The following is an 18,426-nucleotide window of genomic DNA, read 5'->3' as shown; positions in this document are numbered from 1 at the left end:
ATGGAGCCCCTTCCAACACGGTAATCCTCTTTCCTGGAACATCAACTCGTTGTCAAAAGCCAAAGCCTTTTTGCTGACGCCATCTGTGTAGACATGCATTTATTTCCAGGATTTGACGGTCCCAGCCGGGCCTTTTCCATGTGTGGAGAGCACAAATATAGCGTTTTCACTGAGGGAAGCTAGCAGAAACTCCTCAATGAGATTCTAGCATTAATCAGGGAGCTTAGCATACAACCTGCCAATTGGATCAATGGTCTTCAAGTCTTGTGAAAAGCAACTGGGAAGCACTGGATTTCCTGATGGCTGAGATTAACAATATCTTCCTATAGAGAGATAGGGTACTTTGCTTCACTTAATTTAAGTCATCAGGGATTTGCCCAAGGAACCACCATGTGTTGCTGCTATTAACTAATTTTTCCTTATCCAGTCAGACCATGAGAAAATTATAATCAGGCAACTGCAGTGCCCTTTGGAGCTCTCAGATTTCCTTCATTTATCTCAATCTATTTTTAGGCCTACGCATGATACAGACCACACTGGTCCTGTTGGTTGATGATCTCATGATGGTGGACAATGACCAGGTGTCCATGATGACTTTTCTTTATATGTGTTAGCAGCTTTTGATTCTAAGTAACCTTTAGTTCTGAACCGGTCTTGTTTCTTCCCTCTCAAGCAGTTCTACAGATTGTTTTTTGACATCTTTTATAGGTTTCCTCACGGCTCTATCCTGTGGCCCCCTCCAGTTTAACACACATGTGATGCTGCTAAGGGAAAGTATGACATAATATGCAGCCAAGACTACGAACATGCAAATGATATGAGCTGCTGTGTGTCACTCCCATAAGAACACAGAAGTCAGAGTCTGTACTTTAGCACGGTGCTCTGATACTGTGGTGATGAGGACCCTGTATAGCACCAAGATAGATGGATATAATGTCTAGTGAGAAATGCACTCTGGATGAGAGCAAACTGGCTGAAGGCTAATCTGGACAAGTTGGTGATGATGACTAGGGGTTGGGGGAAGGATCTCGAACATATGATAAGGAGAGTTCTGTCCTCTGTTTTGAGATCAGGAAGGTGCTGCCTTTTAATTAATTCACAATTTGTTCTGGGAATCCCAGTGATGTGAGAGACCAAAAGCATCTTTTTTATCTGCACTTTTGCAACTATTCCCCTTAAGTCTGGATCTTGACATCTCTATCCTTATTTTGGGTAACTCCAGGTTGGAGAACTGCAATGCTTTTTACTTGGGGCTAAATTTTAAGAGCATTCTGAATCTAGAAGTAATACAGAATGTAGCTGTTTCCCAGTTAGGCACTATTAGCTGCAAAGAAGATGCGTCATCCACAAAAACTGAACTGGCTTCCTAATAATTTTCACATATGGGTGAAGGAGCTGACATTGTTGTCACTATACGGTTAGAGTTTTAGATACCCAAGAGATTAGCCTGTGTTCCATGCATGCCAGATAAATTGTAGTTGGCTGAAGCATGAGAGATACAATTTTCCAAGAGAGACTAGTGAATCTGGGTGCCCCAATTTTGAGGTGTCCGTATTCAGGCACTCTGAGGGAGCTGGTTTTCAGAATGTGCTAAGCACCTGTCCTGTAATTATTAAGTCCCTTGATGGTATCACACTATTCAATTTGGAAAATTTAGCCCATTGCTTCATGGTGTTCTTAGTAGAGGGATCTTCATTGTGGAATTTGTTTTCCCTGCTATTCTGACACACTGACTTTCTGCAGGGAGTGGTTTGCTTTGTAGCGAGAAGGGAGTTTGTGTGTAGAGATTTTTTCTTTGCATACTGTTTCTTTCCTTTTTGTTTAAGATAAACAACAATTTAAAATTATTTTTACATTTGTATATGCAGTGAATTATATAAGTTAAAAATAATTGACACTACAGCAAACTCCAGAACACTAACCAACTGTTAAATGGGAGAACAGCACTACATGCACAGAAATCTACTTAAAACCATCTCATTTCTCTAAAGAGAAAGAAAATTGGCTGTAGGATTTATATTGCTAGAAAACCAAGAGAGATTTCTTTCTGATGGAAAGATAAATACTGCATGGTAATATAACCAGCCACCACTCGTCTGCTATTAGATGAATAGAGGAGGAAGAAAATCTTTCTTAAGAAGTGTCAAATATAAGTAAACTTCTTTGACTAAGACCTTAATCAAGCCCTTTTAAGTAGCAGCTTAGCATTTTGTTTAGATCATTCTTTATATTCTGATTAAGAACCTATCTTATAGCAGATAAAAAGCACATTAAGAAATAGGGAAGATATGAGCACTCAGCTAGGTAATAGCCCAAACCTTAAACCTTTGTTGTTGTTGTTTTGTTTTTGTTACTACACCAAAATACTGTAATGATGATTGGAAAATGTATGGTCAAAATACCATGTTGCAGCCTTGCAGATCTCATCTGGTGGGACTGGCCAAAGCCTGTTTTGTAGATGCTGCAACATGATTGATTGAGTTGTGACATACCCCTTCAAATTTCAATGTTGCTACTATGGTGCAACAGTGACAGATGCACACTGATAGGTTATCAGAAAAGGTTCTTTTGGACACAGGCTTGCTTTATGTTCCACTCTTACAGAAAAACAAAAATGGTGGATTAATTCTCTAATGGCGTTCCCCACTTTTCAAAGAGACTTTGTTGATGCAACTAATTTGCAGAACAAAGCTTCCCCAAGTTGAAAGCTAGAAAGAATTAGAAAATAGTGGCACTGCAATACTTGTTTGAAAGCAAAATGTAAACATTTAATTTGAAAACCAGAAAGCAGTAACCTGACCTGTGTGTATAAACAAAGTAAAAAACAAACACACACATTTGCATTTTAAAAGAGAAGATTTGAAAATCCATTCCTTCTCGTTTACTACTTGAGACTTGAGTTCAGGATTCTGTACATGTTCTGTAACCATTGATGATATTACCACCTGAAACAGGAATCCCAGCATTATTTTAGAGGGTTTTGTGAAGATACTAACTATTACAGGGAACGTTCCAAATCTTGTATGCAAGACTTAGCAGATAAGTGACAGAGGAACTAATTTTGAAAAGCTTTGTGAATGTATTAAAAATACAATATAGTTTACCTTACCCGAACTTTGTTATTGATTTGGGATTATAAATGATTCTTTAAAACTAAAATCTTTCCAGTTCACCTTCAAAATTGAGTTTTGACACTACTGCCAGAAGAAACTTCCTGAGTGTGCACACAAAGCCAAGCCTCTCTATTCAAATGTACCGTAGGTCTTCAGAGCCCGTAACTCACTAATTGTACGAGACAAAGTGATTGCCATCAGAAAAGTAACCTGGGTAAGGTTTGCATAAATGTACAAGCTCAAAATACCAGTTGTATCCCCTGGCACAGCAGGAACTTAATTTGAGGTTGATAAACCCTGATAACACCAAACTGCTGGAGACTGAATAGAAACTAGGTGTTGTGCTTTATACAAGTTACTGAAGAGATGACACTGTAAATACAATAAACCATCTTTCAGAGATTAAATATATGCAGATGGCATTCAAGAAGATTTCATATGACAATATGGTAATAATTTATTCTAGAAATATACGTGGTGCTCCATAAAAGCAGAGTACAAATACCCTGTCACATGTGAATTAATCTGGTTTGAGGCACTAGAACTTATGCAAGAGCTAGGTATTATCATTACTATTATTACATATAAACATTTGTTATGCTTGAAATGGAAAGAGTATCTAATATACTATTTTTGGGACACATTCCAACAAATCAAACCTTAAATCCTAACTTCTCAGAAGAGAGGGTGAATGAACTTCTGAGAAGAGAGAATGAATGAGCTGCATTGCATATCTTGGGATGGAAAAGAAATGTTCAGCCTTTTGTTAATGAGGTCTGGAGAACTTAGTTTCCTGATCTCATAAAATTGGCTATGGTCACCTTTTATCAAAAGAGATGGTCCTATTAAGATCACGGAATTTCTCTCTCGAGCTCTGTTAAGATCTATAAATTGTATGTAATAGAGAACAGATGTGATCAGTATTCACCAGTGATTGTATCAAGTGCTAGTAATATCAACTGATATTTTCCTCTGGAAGAATGAATTTCCTACGCAAGCTTGAGATACTTCATAATTCGAGCAACAGCCAATGATTGACCAAAAATTCATAGGCCCAGCAAAATACAGCTATTTCCATTTATTACAATATAAAATAATAAAATACAAACAAGAACTCTGAAGTCTAAATACTAACCAAGAGAAAACTAGAACAATTTGAAGAAAATGAAAAAGTGGGTGTGTACTTCCTTCCTGTGCCAAGAAAAAAAATGGAACTGATGGTTAGATGAACAGAGGCAGTATTTACTTAGTACCACTAAAAGCATGTGTGAAGCACACACAAAGGATCTTGTCTTGAAGTAAAATTTAACAACTAAGCAAGTTAGGAATAGCTCCCCAGAGACCATATGACCCTCCTATCCCCAGGAGTGTGAAGCCACACCTTTAAAGAAAATTATCCATCAAGAAAATGATTAATCAAAGAAAAAAAAATATCACAGGCTTCCAATCAGATTCAAGAAAACCCATCAGCCAATAGTTGTTGCAGATGTAATTGTTCTAAATCTATCAATAAACCTAAGGTGCTCCTTCATTGACTGCAAACACCAATTTTTTTCACAGAGGATTATAAGTTGATGTTCATGGTCTTACTTCTGCCATTAGGGTGATAAACAGTTTAAGCTACATCAGGATCTGACATGTAGATCAATTCTAGGTCCATAAAGAATCTATACAAGAGGTTCCCAGACAGGGATTTACTGCCCCCAGTTTTTATTCTCTTGCTGCTAAAATTACTTCTGTCAAACACTTACAAGAGTAAGAAAAAAGGTAAAAAAAATTTTCATGTAGTCCTGGAACAGTCTTTTTAAATTCAGAAACTTAAAGACGAACATGTTACTGCATTTAAAATTATGCTGAGCAGCATGTGGTATTTAGCTAAATAGCGATCCAAACCTATGATTTGCTCACTATCAAGCAGACAGCAATTTGAAACATTGAACTAAGCTGTCTAGATTTTCTCTAAGGGCAGTCACAGGCTTCCTGTTACCAGTGCCAAATTATATTAGACATTTAATTTTAAACCTCAGGTACTTAAATGTAAAACCTTACAACAGTAATAGTCATAAAGCAGTGGGGCATTCCATTTCAGAGAATGGATTTTTCTATTTTTTCCCCTTTAATTTAACCAGCACCTCCTGTTTTGTGGCTCTGCCCACTACAAAGTAATTTATCTAATTAGGAGATGTTCACAGCTGCTTAAAAGACTGAAGCCCCAGGAAACCAAAGGTCTGGATAGGAAGACTTTGAAAAGTTCTCCGGAGCCACACAAAGTATTAATTTAATGTGAAAAAAGGTGCAGAGAAAAATTGAATCCCAATATGTTATTTTGTCTACAATAAAACCATGTGACAATAAGCAGGCATATTCTCCAGTACATTGGCATTTGAATTCCAAAAGATGCTTAGCTTCTCCCTATCCCTGCTGCTTTCACAGCATTATCTTTTTATGATTCTAAAATTCAAAACCTTTTATTGGGGCAAAAAAGCTGAAATTAAAAAGGGTTTTTCATGTGTCAACTGCCAGCATAAAGGATAAGTTCTACAATCTAAGAGAAAGAGGGTACACTGATGGAGATGAATCATTTTTGAGTTTTTGAAATAGTTTTATCGATCACAATAGTTAATGTTTATGTTGACATTTGTTTGTCTAAGACCTAGTGAAAAGAAGTTCTCCCAGTATTTTCAAAATGTAAAAGAGCAAAGCAGGAAATGATGCAAATATCACGTTTCTATCGTTATTTACTTCTCAGTCTTCCTGTATCCTTTGAGTAAATGGAGCACAGCTGACCCTGGCTGTTGTCTCTTATGATCCAGAAGTAATTACATATGATTGCCAAGTCATAAAACAGAATTAGATGTCCTTAATGTAAGAGGTATAAAATGTAGCTGGGTGTAGGAGAAAGGGAAGGCCTCTTTTTCATACCAGCATAGGTAACACACTCATGAATGCTGTAGGGCTTGCCCACATAAGAGACAAAAAGCTAAGATCAGCAGATACACCCAAAACAGCAACAGCTGTGTGCGTGTGTGCACGCACCACAAAATGTGTCCTTCTGAGACCCTTATAACTGTCACTATTTTAAGGAGTAGCCTCAAAAGCAGCAGTTTCTTTTTCTCTAATTCTCTTTCACGGTCACTTCATCCCATGTTGTTCACACCCTTCCTCCATTTACTCTGTTCAAGGTTCCCTTTGCTTTCCACTTTATGATTTCTCCATTCCATTACTTCCACCATACTTTCGTGGGCTCTCCATGGTGCTTCCCCTTGCCGCTCTTTCAAATACTAAAAATTTAGCACTTGCATAGTGCATTACTAACATTAATGGAATCTTCACAACTCCCTATGTGAGGCGAGTAGTATAGCCCCATTTTACAGATGGGACTACTAAGGCAGGAAGTGACTTGACCAAGGTCACAGACAGATTGTGTGTTAGACCTAAGATTGGAATAAAGGACTCTCTTGTTCTCAATCCCATGTGTAGTCCACTGGACCACAGCACCTTTCATGCTATTCAGACATTCCCCCTTGAGGCCAAAGCCCACAATGTGTGCTTAGTAGAGGAACAAGCTCAACTGAAAACAGTCTGCTACAAGTTTGTAGGGAGCTTATAGCAGCTCAGGCAACACCTCTGACGCAACATCAAATTGGTCTGGGATCTTTTCAGAAATCAAGATATCAATGACAACTGTGATTTTGTTGGACAAATCACTATGACAAACTTGCAACCCTTGTGATTGGTCAGCAGTTTCAAGGCTCTCTTCACAAGAGAGATGGCTAGAAACGTCTTTAAGAAAGGAAACAGAGTAGTCCTGACATTTACAAATTCCTCCAATTGAGGTTATGGAGACAGTGGCTGTGGGATTCATTCCAAAGGCTGGCTGTGCCTACAGCTAGCCAATTACAACAATAAAAATAAAATAATAAATAGTTCAACACTTAAGACCACAAACAAAGGGAATAAGGGGATGAGAACTGTGTACCTTCATTCACAGATGCAGTGAAGATGTCTTGGAAGCTATGCACTTAGAAAACAACCCTGGCTTTGCTATGCTTTTAATAATTTTGGGCCTATGTGAAATTTCAGGTATGGAGTAGTTGACAACACAAGGCATCTCCTTCCTGGTGCAGTTACGTTCGCTGCTTCCACAGCACTCCTAGCCTTTCCATGCCACAGGAAGAGATGTTTTGTTAATTTATGTTCTTCTCCCCCCTTCTCATCCTTTTTGTTCTGTTTAAATGGTTGCAGCTTTGCTTGGGACAATGTACCCAGATGAGTGACATAAGTCCACACAGAAGAACTCTAGCAAAAAACCCAACTTGTCTCTTACCACTGCTGATGCCAGAGTTTGCAATGACTGTCGCCTCACTCCATTGGTCAGCACTGGAAACTGAGTAGGAACGCTGATGCATACCATCGGGGCGACTGTTGAAGGAGACTAGACTGATCCCACTTGCCATCTGAGACACAGACGTACTAGTAGTCACATTTCCTAGAAACAAACAAAAAAAAACCCCGTTACTATACAAGATAATGCTGATTCACATTAAGGAGAATAAATCTTACAGTACCACAGAGCAGAGATAGCACTAATTTCATTAATGTGGAGAACAGCAGCAGCACTTGAATGCAGTGTTCGCTAAACTTTTGGAAGCTGAGTTCCCCCGACCCTTTTCTAGAAAATGGAAATACTTGCAAGCCCCCAGTGCATCCCTGATATATGTTGTTAAAAGCCTACACATCTTAGTTTATATATCCTCTGCACTGCCCTAGCTAGTCCTTCCTACCCACCTTGTGGGCGTGTGCCTCACGCTTTGGGAAGTGTTGGCTTAGTGCATAAAAGACATGCTGAAAAAACCCAATCCTTAAAAACTAATAAGCATTAAGCAAACCATCCATTGTACCCTTACAAAAGCAAGTCCTGAAAATGTAACATGACCCTCTAAACATAACTCTAACATACGAAACGTGTAATAACTTCATCAAATGGAGACACTTCAAACCCTCTTATCCTAATTCAATTATTTTAATTGAGTATCCCCCCCTGAATAAAGCCAAAATTGAAAAATCTACAGTGCCAGTAAATAAACTGGTACTAGTAGCATAAAATCAACTATAAAACTATAAAACCCATCTTCCACAGACTTAACTATCACCAACCTGGAGGCAATACCAGGGGGCAAATGGGTTTAGTGCTTTCATGATCCATAAGGGCTGTGACAGATAATAGTTCAATAAAAAGTTTAATGGAGGAAATAGCTAAACAGTGATCTAGTTGAATCAAGTTTAGTGACAAAACAAAGAAAACCCTTTTCATGAACTTAGACTTCCAGTGGTCTCAGTCTATCTTTCCTGTTCTTGTGTTTGACATGCGCTAGAAATTTCACTCTGCAGTTTAGTTTTTAATCACATACTCCATTACTGATTTACAATTTACTGTTTAAACAAATTTAAAATATTTTTAAAGTGTTAGTTTGATTTTTGTAAGAATGTTCTAATAGCTGCAATCTCTTCATGGCAGACTTTACCAAAACACAGTGGACATTGTGAATCCATTGTTAAGGCTATCCTACAGTAGGGTTAAATGGCTTTAAGAATACTATTTTTAGAGACAGATTTAAAGCATTTAGTATTTTCATCCAAAGACAAAATAACTGGTAATGGTTTTCCAGCAGAGCTGAATTGGAAGCAAAGTCATCTAAACCTACATACAACGTACAGTTAGTAAAGTTTGTAAAGCACCTTGCAATTCTTTGCTACTGAAGACTCTCTCTATTCTATGTGTACATACACACACTTTTAAGATACTTTCATACAAAAACTTTGCACTTCCATATCACTTTCAATTCGACAACCATTGATGAGTTCAGAAACATTGGTGAATTAAGATTCAACACTCTTGTGAGGGAGTTTATTATTATCTACTATTATTTAACCTGTGGAAAAAGTGGGAAATGACCAAAGATCACAGAGGAAGACTGTAGCAGAGCGGGAAATAAAACCCAGATCTCCTGACTCCCAGTTCCATCATGACGACTTTTCCCAACAGCAGTGTTTTGAAAGAAAGAAGAGCTTTGTGAAATACTTTGTGCTAGATGACCTCCTGAGGTCCCTTCCAATCCTGATATTCTATGATTCTCATTAGAGTTTGTGAGATTGCCTCCCTGAGACCAAACACTATCTGTCTATGGTACTTGTATAACCTCCATTACTGTAAGATCTGAGCACCCCAATCTTTAATGAATTTGTCCTCAACATAACCAGGAGGTATTTTACAGATGGGGAACTGAGGCAGAGAGAGACTAAATATCTTCCCAAAGCCACAAAGGAAGCCTATGGCAGAGCATGTATTTGAACCTGGTTCTCCTGAGTCCTGGGCCAGTACCTTTACCACTGGACTTCCTCTCTAATCCCTTTTTCTGAGCCATTCTTTTACGCATGTGACCTCCATAGTCTGATTGGCACCTATTACACTGGTCACAAGTTAAATCTACAACAGGTGAACACTTCTTTTGAGCCTGTTTGAACAACCAATTTAATGCCTTTTACTAAGGCTAGTATCTGAACGTCCTGTGCCAGTGTTTTCTAAAGAGGCATTAGGAACACATGTAAAGTTCAGCAACGAAACCTTGCCCACAAAACAGCACATATGTGGTGAAGATTCAGATTAGAACCCCACCTCTTGACTGAAGTCTCATTAAAATACTGAATCAAGCACACACAGTTTTTTGCATTCTTTCCAATTAAATAAATACTTTTTCTCCAAATGAATCTCTCTGCGCACCAGCTCATGCTCTCTCTGATATAGTATCAGCACACTTTTCCTCCAGGTTTTATAGTCTGGGAAAAAAACTTGAGTCAGAAAGTTGCTAACGAGAAAAAAAATAAACACAACTATTGTGAAAGCTCCATTTTGGCTGACACATCAGGAACATCCAGAGCTGAAAGATGATTCTCTACAGTTTGAGGGAAAGAGCCAAACTCTGACTGTGAGCTGCAGAAGACTCTTATCCTACGCGGACCAGACACACAGGGACACATATACCAGAGAGACCAGACATTACTATTTGTGAATCACTTAGCTCATCATCACATTATTGTGCTATTATTTTGCAAATGTGGGGGAGCTGTAGAAAGGCTAAGCTGTATTGCTTTGTGTTTCTAATGGGGTCTCACAGAAATGTGTCCTTGCCCCAGTGCTATTACATAATTTATCAGTGATCACATATAAATCATTGCTGGTAAGGTATGCAGATAACACACATTAATGGAGTGGTAAATAATAAGGACAAATCAGTTCTATAGAGCGATCTGGATCACACGGTAAGTTGGGCTCACTTATGTTCTAATACAGCTAAATGGAAGGTCATATCTAGGAGGTTATGAAGTAAGTCACACTTATTGGAAAAGGGGCTGTATTTTGGAAACCAGTGAGTGACAAGGATGTACGGGTCATTGTGGATAGCCAGCTGAACATGAGCTCCCAGTATGATGTTGTGGCTAAAATGGCAAATACTATCCTTGGATGTATAAGCAGGGGAATACTGAGTAGATGTATGGAGATGTTATCACTGGGTACAGCATCGGTGAGACCTTTAAGGAATCCTGTGCCCAGACTTTTAAAAGAATGTTGCACACTGGAAAGGGTTCAGAAAAGAGCTACAAAAATGATCTGAGGTCTGGAAAACCCGTTTTATAGTGAGACACTAAAGAAGCTCAATTTATACAAGAGAAAGTTAAGAGGCAACTTAACTTGAAGTCCATAAGAACCTATATGGCATGATTTATGCTAGTAGAGGGCTCTTTAATCTAGCTGACAAAGGCATAACACAAAATCCAATAGTTAGAAGCTGAAGCTAGACAAATTCAGACTAATAAGAGGACACTTCCCCCCCCCCCCCAAACAGAAAGGATAATAAACAATTGGAACAACTTACTAAGGGATGTGATGGATTCTACATCACTACATCTTTTCAATCAAGACAGAAAGTCACTCTAATAGATATGCTCTAGCTCAACCAGAAGTTACGGGCATGATGCAAAACCAACTTGGTGAAATTCTATGGCCTGTGTTATGTAGGAGGTCAGACTAGATGGTCACAATGACCTTTTCTGGCCTTAATAAGTAGGCATCTATAAAATGCACATTTCCTTTAAGGACTCCCTCAGAACTGATTTCAGAGTTTTTATATTTAAAGACTTCGGACACAGAAACTGATATGACACTTCAGATCGAACCCATATCTCAATCTCTTTGGAGAAGCAAAATAGCAGAAATTGATTGCTTGTAATTTGTATTCAGAGAACAACTACCCACTTTTCCAGTAGATGGGGTGATCTGCTAATGCTGATATTTCTGATACTACCCAGTTGTAAACGCTTGCGGATAGATGGGGACCCTAGACCATCCTACTCCCCAGTGTCCCAGTCTTGGGTTGTGAAGGGTTTGTTCTGACAAACTTTTCTGCCTTCCTGAGACTACTTCATTTCCTCTTCAAAACCAAAACAAACAGTAAAGTGCTTAACTAGCCTGCGCATAGCCAGAGTTCGTTGGAAATTTTCCCTTTCCCCCCAAGAAAGCTGCTATGATAGACCCTGATCCTACAAGCATACATGCACATGTGTAACTTTATTCATTCAAATAATCCCATTGGCTTCAAAGGGACTACTCGGATACAAAGTCACCAAAATGCACAACTGTTGGCAGGATTGTGGCCCTTAGTGAACACAGTCCTTTGCGATCTTTTCTTCACAGCAAAGTATAGTACAGGTGAGCCAATAGCCCAGCTGAAAACAGTTTCAAACTCACAAAAAGCGTACAGATCGGATGTCGGTCAAGAGCAAATGTTGCTGCTCATCTGGTCATACTATGGTGTCAAACAGTCTTAGTAGCTGACTTGTTCTGCTTTAATGTTCCCTGGCCTGGTGGTTGACTCTTGCATTCCGAGCATGGCACTCCAAGGTTTTCTGACCTGCCCACTGCCCTGTCTTCAGACCAAAGCTAGGAGATATATGAGGTCACACATCTCAAAGAATAGACTACACTAAAGATATTTATTACTATATATATATATATAAGATTACACTAAAGATATTTAATATCCATGGCTTAAAAAGCCCATACTGCCTGTGGAAGCATGTGATATTATCATGCCTCCTAGCTGCTGAACTTGGGACATTAGATGTTGCACATTAGAAATTCTCCTCTCTCATATATGAAATAATGCCTAGTTTATAGCTTGTGTTAGGAGAGGACTACTGAGTGGGATAGCTGCTGACCCGAGTGGTAGGGTCACTAGAAATCTTTGTTTGTTTGTTTTGGAATCAGGTAAATTCTGTCATGGTATACCAATTTAGAAGCAGCTGGATGAACAAGTCAGGTCTTTTCACTTTTTCTTTCATCTGGAAACAAAACAATACTACCTGCACTTCCTTGATCTCAGAAACCACTTTTGTATCGCATTAAACTCTAAACTCCTTAACTATTTGCTCCTTATTAAAGTCCTCACACAACAAAATGGTACCTTCTCCCCATCCACATATCATTTTGGGTTCCCTTAATTTTAAGTTTGGACAATAGAGGAAGGTAAAGATTTTTACATGTATTATGTTTTATATTTTACTTGTTTTAAGCCTTGTTTAGAATGTTTACAGCATTTTTCTAGGCTTGTTCTCAACTTTCTACATTAATCTTAACTTCCCAATTAGCTTTATTGAGCAAAATCACCAATTCAAGGTGACAGATATTCACCGCAACAGAATGATCCTGCATTCCTGTTCACCGTGGCATCTATTTTAGCACCTTTAGAATACAATGGCTTTGGAAATGCATTATTTTTAGAAGCAGAATTAGATTTCCTATTGAGAAACTCCTGGAAAGACATCTCAAAGACCTTACAAGTGGCATCCAACATGCTGGACTGAAGAGTGATGCTATGTAAGCCCATTTTTAACCTTTAACTGTCCATTCTACTAGGCATAGAATGAGAGACAGAGTTATTTTTGATGAGTTCCTGTGCGATAATCTTCATAGCAGAGATAGAGAAGGAGAAAACTGGTATGTGAAAGAAAAGATGGAATGTTTTTGCGAGATCATGGAAAGATGGAAAACAATTATTGAACAACTTTGCTTGAATAACACATTGCCATCAGTCTGAATTGGGTGGCTGAGTGGGGGAGAGAGGGATATTTTGAATGTCAACATTTTCTGGCCGTTTAGCTAGATTTAGAACAAAAAGGCCCAGTCACATTCTAAACCTTGATGGGATACAAGAGCAAAACTTTACAGAGAATATCCATAACATGTTGATTCTTATATTGAAATTGCAGTGTTCAAAATTTTATATATTCCTTAAACTTATTTAGAAAAAATGATTTGGCCTGTGAAATTAGTTTCACCACAGAGAAAGTGAATTACTCAGGAGAATCATATAATTAATTCTGTCAATTCAGATTCATGAGGAATTTTGGATAGTTGGGAGCAAATATGGTAGGATCTGAGAAGCTAACTTCGTGGTGATCCATAATGCAGCTTTGTTTTGTGGTCAATGATACAATTTATCAGCTTTGTGCTTGATTTTGCAACCAAATAGCTCCTTAATCCATCACAGGCATTAGTACAATTTTCAATCTTGTTTGAGGTCACTAAAATTTTTTAAATAAACCAAACTGCATAAAAGTCCCCATGTGGTCATTGACATATCAAAAAGGCTGATCTACATAAAAACTGAATAAGAGATAGAGAGTTTTCTCAAACATACTCTGACCAGACACAGGACCAATCCTTGAATGACGACCATATTTATTTGAACTTAAATATTTTTCCAATCTATTGCTCATTTTTCACTCCTCCTTCAGGTTAACTATAACATGCCCGGACTCTTTTATTCAGTCATGTCAAGTTGACAACAATGCTATCATACTCGCATCCAAATGGAGCCTTGTTAATGCCAACTGCTGTTCTTATGGACTTGTTCTGCCACACAAAGCTTCAGGAAACACTCCTACTCATTTTTCTCCTCCAGGAGGCAAACTCCTCTTTCCACCTTCAAGAAGCAATATTTCTTTAACTTTACATGTCAGGATACAGAGCCAGTGGCAAGGAATCATAGCAGTCTCTTAGCAGACAAGCCAGCCAGCTCAAAATATGAAGCCAACAATGTTCACTGAGAAGTAGATTCTGCATATTATGGTAAGATATATGTTATGAAGCCTTTATATCTAAAAACCTTAGAAGCAAGGACTTGCTGCACTTTTACATCTGTCTCCCTCTCTGTCCCTCTCAATATATCAACATTAACATGAAATACATGGTCAACTACCTAGTCCATTCTGTGTTCTGAAAAAGTGCTTCTTCCAATACATCATATATGCATCAGCTGGTTGCTTAAGTTGATTAGCAGGGGGGCAGTTAAATTACTATGCTAATCCGTGTATTCTCAGCACTATTTCCTTGATATGGATATGTGTATATGCTTACTGGGAAGCCTTGATTAGTTCAAGCTTCAATGTGTCAAAGGCTCCAGTTTCTTTCCAAAGAATAATTTTAGCTGTACTCACAACCCTAAAGTGTAGGAGCTGATTTGAAAAGGTACTTACCTCTACCATATGCTATTTTTCTTTAAACAATTTGCATTTCAAAGTGAACATGGCATTTATATTTGAATGAATATCAGTATGTTGCCAGAACTGGTCTCAAATGAGCAAAAAAAAGATGCTGGTTTCCTATTGAACAAAAATGTTTTCATCTACCAAAGCAGCATCAAAAGAAGAATTCCTCTTTCTAGCTGTAGACCGCTTTAGAACATTTAAAACTCTTTTCTGATATTATAAAATATCCTGTTATGATACAGTTTGCAGATCATTCAATTACACTTTCACAAACAATTAATCTCTTCAAAGACCACCAAGATTAGAATTCAAGGCACATTCCCTATTTTAGTCAATGCTTAAAAAAATCACCTTTCAACAGAGAGATTTTTAATACGAGGCACTGGAAGATGCATGAGGAATGAAATTTGTGCTTTATTTACTCATTAAGCCAGTGTGGACAGCATCAAATTGCAAAGAGAGTTCAAAAGATTTACTTGCCCATATGATAGGCCCAATGTAGATGGATGAAAATAGGGTACCATTGTTCCCATCAGTGCCTGTGTGAACAACTCATTAATGGGAAATAAACAGCTGGATTGTAGGGAGAATAGACCCCCCATTCACATGGCATACACTGCCTGATTAAATAGTCTTCACAAATATGTCACAAAATTGCTAGACCCTACCGAATTCAGTTGCATAATATTTAGAAATATCTTTAAAATATCACTAATGAAGATTTATCCAAACTCATGATTTCATGCCATTCAATGCCTATCTGGTACCACCTATTCAATTATAACCAGAGACGACAAAAATTGTACGTTATGAAAATTAGATACGAGTGAGGATAATAAAAGGTATTCTTATTCTGAAGCAGTCATTTGCTCTGCAGAAGTCTGTAGTTTGTTTGCACAATTTTAGTATCTACTGAAACACTAATGGTGAGTGCTCCTGTAACTCCTGTCTTTGTCCAATATATTTCATCTTAACAAAAAAATGTTATCATGAACCATCACTGGGCAGCACAGGTCACTTTAATGGACACCTCACTTCAAACTAAGCCTTCACCATCTGTTCCACCCACTAATTACAAAGGCAAAAAGAATATAATTCACAACTGTACCATAAAAAAGTGAGATACAGATCATTGAAATGCATGCAAGCGGCCTGCATTCATTGCAGTATGTGCATTTGTGACTTCCCACCATCCCCAAGGCAAACAACCGAGTTGTAAGAGGTTTTATTCAGGGTGCACCCAGTGTACTATTTTCAAAGTAAGAGGTGAATATATGATGCTAGAGTTGGGCAATCTACCATTATACATTTTTTTTTTTTTTGCAAGAAACTGTGTATAGATGAGACCAGGAGAGAGAGAGAGAGAGAGAGAGAGATAGATTACATTAGCACAGAAGAAGACAGGGCATAGGGTGAGCTCTAGCACATTACTCGGCCTTCACTATATTCATGGTTTATTTGCGCTAAGCTCTTCGTGATCACTATGAGTTTCTCTTCCAAAAGGAAATAAACCTCTCAAGGCCAGAGGGCTCAGCTCCCCAGCTGTTAACACTAATGAAAAATACATTAGAGCAGAGGGTCAGGAAATCCTGACTCCCGGTATCAGAGGGTTAATTGTACCAAATCAGCTTGGGTGAATTTATGTTGCAAGATACTGCATATTCCTGAAATGCCCTCTAATTCATTAAACAGCCCTGCCAAGTAGATTAGACCACAGCTTGGCCCGCTGTGCTAAAATTGTGGCCAAAAATCTTCTGTATTTGGGGTTATTCTGGGGCTGAGGGTGTAGAAGAGGAGAGTGGAAAGACACCACTTTTGTGAGAAGTGCTTTAAGCTCCCCCTTCTTTTAGCCTTCCATTGCCCTAACGAATCCAATTCCCAGAGCTATGCAGAAATCACCTTTGGCAGACTAACTTTTTGTGGGAGGCAAGTAATCTTCTAGCACCTTCCCATTTGTCTTGTGCTCTCTTCAGTGCCTACTAACATACATGTTGTGATGACCTTCCCTACAGCGATTGGAAACGCCCCTCAGGAATCTGACAACATGTCACCTAGGATCCCATCATAACTCTCTCAAAGAAGGTGCTTCTTCCCTTTCCCTGCTGGCCCAAGGGCAGAATTTGTGCCCAGTGCTGAAATCAAGATGCACCACTACTTCTTACTAACTGGACAGCATCTCCCCAAACCCATTCAGAATGAGTCAGTAAGAGGTGTGTGTGTGGGGGGGGGGGGCGGAGCGGAAGAGAGAAAGACTGTCTACTGCAAGGAGCATTGTCAGTTAGGTACCATGAGCAGGGACTAGAGCCAGATAGGTTATTGGCAGGGATTATTAATGGAGAAAGGCAAAAGAACATGTTTTCTTTACCTGTCTCCTTGCTATGAATTCCATTTGGACCCAGCTGCAATACCAGCCTACAATATGGCACCTCTGTTTTTTTCCTGGACCTTACTAGGGGCCTAAATAAACCTCCAATTCCCCCATCAAAATTCCCAGAACTCGTTTTCAATAATCCTCCAAGAGTTTTGTTTGGTTTATTTGTCTAATGCCGTTTTCTTAAGTGAATTATTTTGTGCGATTTCGATACAGTTTTCTTTCATAGTCAATAATCACACCAATACAGTAATAAAGGCCTGAAGCCCTACAACCTCAGGCTGGGATCTCACTGGTAGACACAAGCTAAGTAGAGTCAAGTTTAATGAATGGATGGGAGGACGCCAAGAAACTACTCTGGTGCTGCAGGAAGTGGCATTAATGATTCAATAGGAGGGCACGCTTTTCTTTCAACTCCAAATATGATTAGGGAAATTATGTTTTCACATGTGCCACCTTTCGGTCACACAGTAAAACCACAAACGCGTCCAACTGATTTTGTTCAAGATCCTGTGGCGCTTTTTGCAAAGTAAGGACATTTCTAGTTAAATCATCCTGACCAAAACCCAGTTTGCTCATATTATATTTCCTTTGCACTGTTTCCCTTTGCTATTCATTTTCTGAGCAAATTCTGTTCACTATTACTGTATGCTGTAACATCCCAGAGGTGGGTATGTACATTCTTTGGGAAGTTATTTGTGTGTGTTAAGTATTTGGGCCCAAATCATGACAACAGTTATATATGTGCTTAACACTACGCATGGGAGTAGTGACAATGAATTCAATAATGTTACATCAGTAAATTCAAAGAGAGTACAATTCCCATGTGTAAAGTTAAGGACATGTGGAAATATCTGCAGGCTTGGGGCCATAGTTTGTAAAGTGCTTTGGGATCTCTGTGAAGACTTATGGAAGTTGTTTAATAGTAACTAAACTGGAAAAAGGCATTCCCTGTGCATTAAATAACCTCTAAATTGGACACAATGAACATATGACTTAAATGGGACAAAAACTAACTTCATACTTCCTGTACCAGTAAAATAGACTTCCCCAAATTCTCACCCATAATTGTGGGCCTAAAAATATTCATGCTTGGTGTACAAAGTAGATTATCATTATTAAAATATTTTCTAGACCATTTTAAACTAAAACAGAGAAACTTTCTTTCTAAAAGACAATAGCTACGATTTTGATGTTACATTTTTTTTTATAGCTATTACCACTGTAACAGCAGCTCAGCGAATGCATGTCTGCAGTGTGAGCAGTTTTGATAAACAGCCTCTGCGGGCCACACAACGGGGATAATGTATCCTTAAGTACTGCCAATGAGCTGCC

The 18,426-nt window shown here is 38.5% G+C and overlaps 1 protein-coding gene across 6 annotated transcripts in view; it reads right to left on the bottom strand.

The window, feature by feature from the left end:
* The window catches only part of LOC112104177 (arf-GAP with GTPase, ANK repeat and PH domain-containing protein 1), a 645,071-nt gene that overhangs the window by 163,915 nt on the left and 462,730 nt on the right, over positions 1-18,426 (bottom strand). For all 6 annotated transcript variants that reach the window (XM_024196351.3, XM_024196345.3, XM_024196347.3 and 3 more), the window contains one exon: positions 7,441-7,602. In XM_024196351.3, the coding sequence (XP_024052119.1) occupies positions 7,441-7,602 (162 nt within the window). The remainder of the gene's footprint in view (positions 1-7,440; positions 7,603-18,426) is intronic.

This window comes from Terrapene carolina, unplaced genomic scaffold (assembly GCF_002925995.2).
Source record: "Terrapene carolina triunguis isolate 2854851 unplaced genomic scaffold, T_m_triunguis-2.0 Scaffold174, whole genome shotgun sequence".
NCBI lineage: Eukaryota > Metazoa > Chordata > Testudines > Emydidae > Terrapene > Terrapene triunguis.
This window is presented reverse-complemented; position numbering and strand designations above follow the sequence as displayed.